Below are 12,456 nucleotides of genomic sequence, written 5' to 3'. Positions count from 1 at the left end.
TTCTCAAGCTTGATGCAATAATGTCTTGAACTCTAGAAAAAAAATTTTTCTTCATTTAGCCTAGTTGTAAATTCGCAATTTGTAATCGCCCAAATTTTCTATTGATTAAAGTGTACAAAACTACAGAAGTTTCGTAAATTTTGCAATTGAATTTTTTGCTTATGGAAAACCTTCAAGTATAACTTTCAAATATGAAACGGGACGCCATCCCCCCACCCCCCTATATTTTTTATCGTAGACCCCTCTATAACGCATACACTAAGAGCACTGAATGAGATTTTGTCCGAATAATGATGCATTGTCTAACTTCTGTGGGTCAGCTAGAATTTGTGTGGCACGGCAAAAAGGCGTACCAGTGCTACATGCAGAAAGTGTGTCACTATTTAGACAATATGAGCCATCCATTTTGGAGTCGATGTAGCAGAAATGATATGTATAAATAATTATTATCTAATTATTGATAATGTACGATTAATTTAGTTATGTAGCAGAAGGATAATTTGTATGAAAATAAATAATGTAAAATACATCGTGGTGAAGTACATTTCTGGAAAAATCAGTCATTTATTCGTTGATTAAAATGCTACTTTAAAATCTCATTCAGCAACTACATTTTCGTTAGTGAATTAATAAACATATTAAAGCAATGTTATCGCACAAGATATTGATTCATACTTTATTATGAATACTTCGCTCCACAGAATCATTTTAACTATATCCTTTTTAACACGTTTTTCTTTACCCAGCTTCGCGTTTGTTTGTTTGTGGATTTGTTTGTTGTTAACACTGACAGCGAAAATTAGCCCACTTCTGATTGCTCTAGAGATCTGAATTTCGATATGCAGGCTATTTTCGCCTAACAATTTCAGATACAATCATAAAAACTAGCAATTAGAGACCAAAATTAGTAGCTTAATTGAGTAAAGTATATATATATATATAGTATATATATAGTATGACATGTGGGCGCTGACGTTATAGACGAGCAGGCGCGGACGCAGCGTATCATCGATACGTACCTCAAGTCATACTTAATCAAGTCATTAGATAAAGTAGAATATAAACTATATAATTAGGGTTTTCCATGTGTAGCAACGGACTAAAAAGGAGAAAATAAAATACTTGAAAAAAAAACTTTTTAAAAAACCACGTTTTTCTTGTGGACTAATAAGTAGAAAATAAATTATGGCCCGCCCCAAAAAACGTGGGTCGGGCTGTACGTTCACCATCAAATTTCCAAAATTCGTGTGTTGTGTGCTTTTCGCTTTAATCATAAATCTGCCCGACACACTTTTTTGGGGGCGAGCCATAATTTATTTTCTACTTTTTAGTCCACAAGAAAAACGTGATTTTTTAAAAAGTTTTTACAAGTATTTTATTTACAATATCCTTAATTATATCCTTTTTTAACTATATCCTTTAACTATATCCTGTCTACTGACAGTAACTCCCGTTACCAGGCATTTAGGTACAAATAACATGGGGACTGGTAATGTGTCCGTAAACAAAGTATAAATATCGAATAACTTAAGAAGCCTCAGTTATAGACAGAGCTGGGCAGCGCTACTTTGAAATGTAGCGGTGCTACCGCTACCGCTACATGCTCTAAATGTAGCGGGCGCTACCGCTACACCCAGTAGATTGTAGCGAGCGCTACCGCTACAGTAAAATGTAGCGCGCTACATTAGCCGCTACAATGGCAAAAATTATTGGAAATCTCTAAATATTTATTGTTCTGCTATTGGGATTTACTCAGAAACATTTAATGATAATAAAACATTTTCAAAATATATCAATGCAACTTTATTGCAATTAACCTAACCGAACTAGTACGGGTTAGATTCAGTAAATAAAAGTTACAGTTAGTTTTATGTTTTACCTTCCCTACATGGATGTCTACTTTAATCTCCCAATCTCAGAAATTATCCACATATACATATAAAAAATCGGTCTTTTATTTGAATATATATGCGGATTATTTTTGAGATTGGTAGATTAAAGTAGACATCTATGTAGGGAAGGCGTAAGATAAAAATAACTGTGTAAAATAACTAAGCAAACTGAAACATGAAAAAATACCTGTAAGTGGTAACTGGTAACAACAAGTAACAACTAACATGTTGACACTATATATAGTAAGAGGCTGAGGTTGACAACATTACACCGAAATCTTTCGTACATTTTATTCTGTAATTTATGTTATGTATGTATCATGCTGGTTTTTAAATAATATTTAATACTATTAAGTAAAATCTAAAGGCTTTATCTATAAATGTAGCGGTAGCGCTGTAGCGGCAAAACCACGTATTGCTACTTAAATATGTAGCGGGCGCTACCGCTACCGCTACAATTGCTTAAATGTAGCGTCGCTACCGCTACTGAAAATGTAGCGGCCGCTACATGTAGCGCGCTACTGCCCACCTCTGGTTGTAGATAAATATCGCGATAAGTTCTAGCAGTGTCAAGTTATGGTACAAATTGTCGATGAATATTAAGGTGCAAGTGGGAGATAATTTTGCTGCAACTGATCGCTGAAGATCTGATTTTGGTGCTGAGCAGCAGGGCTTTTGACTGAAAAAAAGATGAAAAGAAAAAGATTTATTAGGTAAGCGTGGAAATAACTTGCTACCGCTCGCCGTGTTACAATAAAAAATATTCGATGAAATGCCGCGATAATAGATCCCAGCTTAATAGAAAACGAAATTAATGTATAAATTCTTGCTACTCAATTGAGTGAATATTATTGAGAATGAGCCTATCTAGACTGAAATATCATAATTAATGCATAATAATGGCTCCATGACGGCAGTTCGGGTGGTTAACAAACTATATCAGGTACCACTGTTGGTACGCGCACCACTGTTGGTTGTGTTCCACTGTTGGTACGCGCACCAATATTGGTACGCGAGGGAAATCCAAGACTCACACAAATAATTTCGGTGCCACGTTATTTTTTACGTCACAAAAATATTGACAGCCTAGCAAAAGATGATGTAGAAACCATGGAAACGAGATATCGAGATGAAATCATTTAGCGCTCATGAAAATTAGAAATACTAGTCAAAACAAGCATTGGTAATGCCTTCTTCCAGTTCTCTTTCAGAAATACTAGGCCCAAAAGTAATAGTAATGCCTTCTTTGAGTTCTCTGTCAGAAATAGTGGTAACAAAAGCACTAGTGATGCCTTCTTCTAGTTCTCTATCAGAAATACTAGACCTAAAAGCCTAATTTGTCATTCGCTGTCAGGATCACTAGACATAACAGCACTAAAAAATCCTTCTTTGTAGTTTACGTTCTGACATTCTAGACACAATCACCTCGGCCAAGATGTCGTGAACCGAGACTCGAGTCACGTGTGTGGCGTTTTCGACGTCACGGTAATTTAATATCTTCTCTCAACAACCACAAGTCCCCTCATAAGAAGGATATAAAACGACCGGTATTTTGCTGGAGGACTCAGTAACTGCGGATCCCAACACCCGGACAAACTGCAAAGAGAGGCTCTGCTTTGTACACGTACGTCGAAGGTAAGGTTGCGTGATAGAAAAATGAAATTGTACCGAACTCGTATCCAAGATATTTTATTTTTTCGATTAAACAAATGTGCAATTAATTTCAGTTTAATTAGACTTCTCAATAATATGTCCTGATTTATAGGCTCGAGAGCTGAAATTATTACAATTATTATTATAATATTGCAGTTTTTAAAAGGAATTACTGCATCGATCAACGGAAACGAAAAATTATCCGTTATCTATGAGGATTCATTTTTCAAAACGAAACAAATCTGTATATCTGGAGAAACATACATTCTGTTTCTAAAGGTTTCAATCATAGGAGATGTTTCTCGAAGAAGTTTTTTCCTTGACTTTCCCCTCTTTTTGATTAAACTTTTTTCATTTCAAATGTATTCTTCCCACTCCGATTAAACTCTTCTCATTTTAGCTGCATTATTTTCATTTCAATTATACTCCTCTCATTTGATTATACTAGTCTCAATTTGATAAGTAAATTTCTCTCATTTTCATGGTCCGATTTTCATTATAATTTTACTCCTCTCATTCTGACTGTATTTTTCTCATTTTCTTGGTCCCAATCTAATTTTAATAGTACTCTCCTCATCTATTGCAGAAAATAATTTGCGATGCTGAATCGACTCAATTTATTGCTGGTGGTTGTGTCGGCTTCCCAGGCATGGGCTGGAACTGTTATCACCTCTGGCTCTATGCAGAACAATTGCTATGTCCCTCAACTCGATGAAGACTTGTGCTCTACGCTGTACTCTGTATGTCGGACGTCACCCCAGAAGCTGTGCCTAGCGCAGAGTGCCATGCAATGTCTGCCAGACTTGGGCATGCCTGTTTCCGTTGCAAAAAGCATAGAGCGATATCTTATCGAAATAATTACTGTAATCACCCGCCCTCCGGCAGTGAGCACCACCGTACAACCTGTAACCATCCCGCCTAGTACTAGTACTACTTTGTCACCTAAAATCAATTGGAAATACCCCATTAACCCAGACCCTGTCCCTGGAATTATTCATTTCCCTGGAGGAATTACTGTTCAAACTGGGAATATTTACTTGGATGGTCTCATTTCGGTTCTGTCGTTGATTAACGAAGTACAGATTCAGCAAATTTTAGAACTGATGATGGCTCAAATGCAAGTCGTGGCGTCTCCTGCAGACTTTGAAGCTCAATTGCCTTACCTTCAAACTTTGACTGAAAGCCTCGATACTCTTATTCAAATATTCTCTATCAGCGAAGTCAACACTGCAACCATTGAATATTATGTCAGGAATCTACTGTACACGAACCCTGAACTTTTCCAGTGGCTTGTTACAGTCGTCGAACAGATCTTTGAAAACTTAGCCATCACGAAGGTCGTTTATCCAGAACAAATAACAACAATAGATGCATACTACATAGTTTTTGAGACAACTTATAGCGAGCGGCAAGACTTGTACTTCTGTCACGGTGAACCGAACCCTGTTTTGTGTGAACGTTACTGTACCGATACCTATGGAGGGAACTGGATCACAATCCAAGCAAGAGAAAGGCAGAATCCAGACGCTGGATTGTTCGACACAACCTTGGATAACTACAGAAAAGGATTCGGGGACCTGCAGAAAGGTTACTTCATGGGTCTGGACTGTTTGAATTCAATAACTACTTCGGGACGGCATGAACTTCTCGTCGAACTAACAGATGCTTCAGGGGCTACAGCTTTGGCTCACTACGAGTCCATCGTCGTCGGAGGTCCTGAGAGCAACTATGAACTCCACCTCGGAAAGTGAGTTATTGCAATAAAAGTCAGTGAGTACAACATATTGTTTTACATATTAATGAAATAACTTTTCAGAACAGAAACAACTTTTGATAATTTTAATGAAATGTTTGAACAGTTTTCTTACGATTTAGATTACACCTTATACCCCTGTTCACGACTCCCTAACTATTATGAATCGCATTGAACTGTTATGAATTGCATTGAACTGGTATGAATTGAATTGAACTGTCATGAACTGCATTGAACTGTTATGAATTGCATTGAACTGTTATGAATTGCATCCTTGATAATTAATCATGAAATAATTACTTGGTTTCAGATACCTCGGAGGTGCGGCGGGCGACGCGCTGCGGGCGTCCGATGGCCGGGGGTTCACGACGCTGGACCGCGACGTGGACGCCTTCCTGGGCAACTGCGCCGTCAAGTGAGTAGTCTAGCGCCGTACTATCAAAGAACTAAATGGGTAATGTTGTCCAAATAGTGAGGGACAATTTCTGCACGAAGCACAGATATGCCCCTATGCCGGGTCAAACTAGGTCAGGCTGACCCGCACAAGGGCAAATGGATGTACTGAGTCTCACTCATTTTCATTTATTTGAGTAGGTATCATAAATAGTTAAGAAATCGTAACTCCATCAGCCAATCAGTGACGGCTTTTCAATCTAATTCCACCAATCACTGGCGAGAAATCGGCCTTCACGTGTACTTGGGCCGGTAAGCGTACTGAAGCCGATACTTGTTCCGAGTTTTGATAATACGGCCCCTGAGGTTCATTTTACGTATAAAAAACGTTGATCTTAATGAAATCAATTCTAAATCAACGTTGTTTCAGCATTATTTGCCTGGAGGGTTGGTGTTCGATACCCAATTATACTTTGCAAAAATTAAAAATAATATTTTTCAGAAAAAAATTGGAATTTATGATCAATTTGTACTGAGCGGAAAAAATAACAAATGCGTCTCAGTTTCTTTTATTAAAAAGGCATTCAACTTATCTTTTCAGGCACAAAGGTGGTTGGTGGTACGACAACTGCGTCAAATCAAGCGTGAAAAACTTTTTGAACGGATACTTTTCGTCCAATGCTGAAGGCGACGACCGAATCGAAAAATTCCCTTTCTTTGGAGTGCGTTGGTCAACCCTGCAGACGCCATATGTGCTGGTGGCAACACGCATGTTCATACGTCAGGCAGAGAATCAACAGTTCATCTTCGGTGCCGTCAAAGGAACTCAAGACGCAGAAAGAGTCTTTGTCGATGTCGCCAACACATTGTCAACGTTCGTGAAAACTGTGTAAATCCTGAACATTTGATGACAAGCTTGTTTACAATTCGTGGCAACTGAAAATAGTGATGAATGCCTTCATATATTTTGGAATGATTCCGCAAGAACGTTGTAGGGAGCAACGGTGTAAAATCTTTTCTGTTGTAAAACCAACAGTAGACTAAAGTTTGGTTGAATTATGGTTGCATCATGTAAGATTTGAAAGTTTTACATGTTATGCTGCTAAAATTAACTTCCCAAATCTATTGTTATGCACTTCTTTTCTTCTATTTCTGTCATGTTAGACCACAAATTGTTTGCTGCTACTTTTGAGGAATACATGAAAGCTATCACAATCCATTTATAATTACCCCAATTACCTTTTTACGATGATATGACTACGATGCAAAGCTTCCGGCGTTTCAATTTGTATCCTTATGTGAATACACTTTTTGCCAGAAAACATGATGACATTCGTAAAATTTGAACAGCATTTTTGCTGTTCTAAGTGTATAAACTTCTTGGTTTGGGAGAATCCTAAAGTTTAAAAATTTATTTATCCTAATTTAATTTCATGAACGGCTGAATTGACACTAGCGAAATTTTAACAGCATTTTTGCCATTTTAAATTGAACAAATTTCTAAGTTTTGGGGAATTCGCAAGTTGAACGTAAGAAGTTATTTATTTGAACCGCATTGGAACAAACATCTGTCGTTGAATCATTGAAGTTCTCACCGAAAATTCTATTTTGAACGACTGAACTGACTCTTATTTAAATTGAAGAACCTAATTTTGGAACGGCCCCACTGACATGATAAATTCATCGAGGATATTAAATGAAACTATTTAGTACTTATCGAATTCGATCTTCACATTTACAGACTGCAAGGGAAAAAACTGGGTTTAATAAAAATTATTAACAGGATTATCCAGATTTTGAAAGGATATTTTAACATGAAAAATTTTAATGCACATCCACAGCGCTATCTAACAAGCGTCCGCTTACGCAAATGAGGTGCCTGGGTCTTCGTAAAGTCTGCAAGAGGTAATCAAGAATCTCCTTTGTTTAGATAAAAAAACGTGAACTTCATTAGACCCGTGAAACGATGTTTAATTAAGGTAACTATGATAAATGTAAACAAATGCACAACAATACGTCACACAACTAAGTAGCAGCGTAGCTGATGAGCTATTCACAGCAAGAGCAGATTAATCAACGATAGGGCAGGTACCGCGGCTCCCAAATATGCTTCGTTCCTAAACAAAAGGGATCGCGCGAAAATTTAACGTCGCACCTGCACTGGACGTGAAAACTAAATTATTACGTGAGTTGAGTAGATTTGGATGTTATCGCGGCGATGTACAAGATGGATGATGAGATGGTCGAGTGGTTAAGAAACATCATGATTGGACCAGTGACTTGTACAGTAGGTTCGAGACCTATTTGACATTGAAAATTCTGGGATGTTAAGAATCGGTAAGAGAGCAGACACGGCCTATTCTCCCACGTTGACAGCACTATATTATTATCACTATCAGGCTAACACTATTATAGATATATTATATTCCTAAATAACTGAAAACACCTTTAATTGTCAGGTACTGCTCAGGAATATGTTTACCTTCTCAGCTCCGATTTCCCGAACATTTAATTAAATCGAATTTTTGTGTGTAAAATCCTATAAGCAAAAATTCGCAACAATTAGATGCCTTTTGGATAAAAATTCTCACAGCTTCACTTACCACTGCCTCTGTACTGGATCACTTTTTTTGCGCGCACAATAAATATTTGTACGTTTTCTTTTTTTTCGTTAGTTGTTGCTCTATTTGCCGTTGCAGCTTCGGGTGACGTCCGTGACCGCACTCAGCTCGAACCTCGTTCACCGGAGGTTCATTTTGTGTGCAATTGTGCATGCCGTGGTTTGCGAGTTGCCAGCTGCCTTCCAGTCGAGACTCTGGAGCTGTACGGTCAGCAGTTGACTGAACGGCTGCTGTAACGTCGCTATAGCGGTAGAGCTTCTGCTGCTCACTGAGTGTACGACGGTTACCAAGCGCAAGGAGCTTTGACGTTAAGGTTAGCAGATTGAAATTTGGTAATAAGATTGATGAAGTTGTTCAAAATTTTCTTTCAAACTATAAATCCTGTATCTTAAGATTCATTATAAATCCATAACAAAAATGAGTTATTTAATACTCTTTTGGGTACTTTGTAGTGTTTTTATTATTGATTGCGAGACATTTAACTTAAATATTTCCCTTAGCCTAATTGGTATGTTGGTTTTCATTTACAAAATCTTCCCAAATTGCGACGGTTTAATCTGACAGCTTAACCAGCAATTATTACGCACAACATCCCGCGCAACGTAGGGTTAGCGACATTCTTTAATACTAATGTGTAATTTTTTTTACCTACTACTATCCATTGATTTCCCTGTATACTAATACGCTAATTGATCAGAAAAAATGTGGCGGAATTGTCTAATAAAATGAGCTGAGCGTCATGTCATTTCCGAGAAATTCCAGCTTAGTATAAGGATTTCTTGTTCGGCAGGTGTTGACTTTTATAAAGAATGGTGAAAGATGTTCATAGCAATCACGTTTAATGGTATTTGATGTTCGAATTAGTAGGGTTGGTAGTTACATACTCGCTTAAGAGACTGGGAATCAACGATTCATTTTATTGTTCTTAATTGAAGTCATCGGTTCCAACGACTGTTAGCCTGCAATGCGGAAACGATCTATTCGATATATTTAACCGTTGGAGAAATAATTTTAGTTTTGGGAAGTAGCACATGCACAAATTTTGTGCGCAATAACACGTACACCAATCTTGTGTTCAGTAACACGTACACCAATCTTGTGTTCAGTACCAATCTTGTGTTCAGTAACACATGCACCAATCTTGTGTTCAGTAACACGTACACCAATCTTGTGTTCAGTACCAATCTTGTGTTCAGTAACACATCCACCAATCTTGTGTTCAGTAACACATACGCCAATCCTTAAGGCAATAGCACGTGCATCAATCTTGTAGGCAATAGAATACTAATGACCATAACGAATTAAATTACGTTTTTAGCACCAAGACAAAATTATTCACGATTATTAATTGTCCCGGACAAAATTAGTCACGATCGTTAAGATTTTTGTCAATGAATTAACAACATTAACATTTACCCGCTATTCTTGAATGTATTATGTCTTCGGATTCATCGTCGCTTTTGTTATTTTCACAAACGTGAAAAATTGCTACAAAAAGTCAGCTATTTTTTTTTAATTTATGCTTTTAAGTGCAATGTCCAATATTTTCCAACATTTCACGCAATTTTGATATAAATACGCTAACGAGCGAACTTAATGCAAGAAATGTCCATAATTTATGGTCATTTGAAGGAATTAGTGTAATTGTCGTCATACGAAAAATTTATTTTGCGGCAATCTTGAATAAAAAAAAAACATCTTGCCAATTGAAATTGCTTTTAGGCTTTCAGCATTAATTCACACTGTGTTTGAGACAGGATGTCTTGAACTCGTTTCTTAGTGCTAGAACCAAATTTTGAGAAAAATATGGTAGCGATCCACCAATCATTTCTAACGATAACAATGTTAATGAAGTGTTTCTAGAGAGTTCATGGAAATTTACCCAATTCTATAGTCTGATTAGTCACAGTTGAACCACAGCTGAGACACAGACGAGACACAGCAGAGCCACAGACAAGACACAGACGAGACACAGACAAGACACGACAAGACCCAGACGAGCCACAGCTGAACCACAGACGAGACACGCCTGAGACACAGACAAGACACAGACGAGACACAGTCAAGACACAGGAGAGACATAGAAATAACACAAACGAGACACAGACGAGCCAAAGCACAGCCACAGGAGAGACACAGACATAACACAGACGAGACAGCTGAGCCATATTAGACACGCTTCAGGGATGCGTGTCAAGCCGTGAAATGTGACGGACACGCAATTTGAAAGGCCGTTGGCTTCGTGTCACGTTCGTTGACAGTTACAAATACTGTGACTTCAAGACATTCTTCTGCTTTGTAATATTTTTTAATTCCAATGCTTTTTTCTTTTGTTAATTGTGCTCAGTGACTGAAAAACACTGCACTGTGACTGTTACTAATATTGTTATTTTGTAACACTTTAACTTTGTGATAACAATAATTTCTCTTGCTTTGTAACGTTTTTAAAATGTAGTACATTTTTCTGTTGTTGTTGTACCTGCCGACTGGAAGAACATTGTACTAACTCAGACAATTACGAATACTGTGACTGCCAAAACATTCTTTTGCTTTGTAGCCATTTTAAATTGCAATATATTTACGTGTTTTTGTGCTCGGTGATTGCTAGAAACTTGTACTATCTTGAGATTGACGTGAACACTGCACTGCTTCGTGACTTAAAAGCTTGTAAATAATCCCGCCTGCTACTGTGAAAGCTCTATGTAAATACAGCGCTTTGAGACCACGTCCAACACTGGATTTATTGTGGAAAGCTGATTCTAAAAGTAGGGGGAATGTAATCCCAGTGTAGTATTAATCCAGTGTGTAAAAAAAAAACAAAGCAATTTATTTTGATCTTCAATATTGTAAGTACAAAATATTCTATCTTTTTATGAAATGTAAATTGATTTTATTTAAATTTAAAACGTTTGAAATTAGATAATTAATTTAGTAATAAAAAATGAAACTCATGGAAAATACGTCCAATCGCAACGCGCAGTATCTTGGATTAAACTTTTTTCGCGTCTTCAAAGGGGATAAATTCTTTAACATCTACGCATTATTATCAAGTTTTAATTGAAAGCCTACGTACTTAATTACGATGGTTTCCAATAAAATGTAGTCCCGGGCCAAATTTAATGCATTGAAAGATAGTTTTCAAGTATTCCTAGCATAAATTAAAGAATTCGCATTTTTCAAAGCGCGTTTTATGCTCCGAACAGAGCGATGCATAAACGAAATTGTCACAATGGCCAGTTCATGAACAACAATAATAAAATTTTAATAATATTTAAATACATGAAATTTTGTGAAGAATTATAAAATATCGGACATGTGATCCTGCCAAACGGCTTAGATTCCATAGCACATTTTTATTATTGTGCAGAGCAAGCACTTCCATTTCTTCATTTATTCTTACCTAAGATTTGTAATTGATTTATTTTGTTTGTAATTTTTTTCTAAGATTGTGACTCTTTTCTAAATATTGTTATTCCATTCCAAGGTGATTCTTACCTAAGATTTATAATTATAATTCTAAGATAAAGTTTGCAATTCCTACCTAAAGTTTGTGATTCATACCTAGAGTTTGTGGTTCATACCTAAAGTTTGTGATTTATACCTAAGTTTTGTGATTCCAACTTCAAGTTTGTGATTCATTCGTACCTCATTCAAGTTTTCATTCGTACCTCATTCGGCAGCGGAAATAGGTTAAAGTTCTAAATGCGATCGTTACCTGGGAAAGTGTGGTTTGCGAGGTGCAGTTCACAGTTGCAGGCCGCGCACCAAACAAACTTTACCGACCGAAGCAGTGTAAGGGAATTGCAATATTTGTGCACGGAAGAATGGGGTTAAGTGAGACCACGTCTAGCGGTAGATTGCAGCGCACGGCGTTTGACAGAAGCCTTTATGATGTGGTCTTCTAGGGGTCTTACTATTACAACTCGCTTAAATACACGTAACGGCCTATGTACACGTAGAGGCCTATGTACACGTAGAGGCCTATGTACACGTAGAGGCCTATGTACACGTAGAGGCCTATGTACACGTAGAGGCCTATGTACACGTAGAGGCCTATGTACACGTAGAGGCCTATGTACACGTAGAGGCCTATGTACACGTAGAGGCCTATGTACACGTAGAGGCCTATGTACACGTAGAGGCC

The 12,456-nt window shown here is 37.4% G+C and overlaps 2 protein-coding genes across 3 annotated transcripts in view; both read left to right on the top strand.

The window, feature by feature from the left end:
• Positions 1-3,444: 3,444 nt before the first annotated feature.
• LOC108666844 (tenascin-R) lies at positions 3,445-6,963 on the top strand. Its single transcript, XM_018153777.2, has 4 exons — positions 3,445-3,527; positions 4,132-5,292; positions 5,609-5,713; positions 6,293-6,963. Exons 2-4 carry the CDS (start codon positions 4,145-4,147, stop codon positions 6,582-6,584), a joined length of 1,545 nt encoding a protein of 514 aa, XP_018009266.1. The 5' UTR covers positions 3,445-3,527; positions 4,132-4,144; the 3' UTR covers positions 6,585-6,963.
• Positions 6,964-8,360: 1,397 nt separating this feature from the next.
• Positions 8,361-12,456, top strand: part of LOC108666847 — a 13,544-nt gene continuing 9,448 nt past the window's right edge. For both annotated transcript variants that reach the window (XM_018153781.2, XM_018153782.2), the window contains exon 1: positions 8,361-8,625. The gene's annotated coding sequence lies outside the window, so the exon portion shown is untranslated. The remainder of the gene's footprint in view (positions 8,626-12,456) is intronic.

Source organism: Hyalella azteca, unplaced genomic scaffold (assembly GCF_000764305.2).
Source record: "Hyalella azteca isolate HAZT.00-mixed unplaced genomic scaffold, Hazt_2.0.2 contig2564, whole genome shotgun sequence".
In the NCBI taxonomy this organism is placed as follows: domain Eukaryota; kingdom Metazoa; phylum Arthropoda; class Malacostraca; order Amphipoda; family Hyalellidae; genus Hyalella; species Hyalella azteca.
This window is presented reverse-complemented; position numbering and strand designations above follow the sequence as displayed.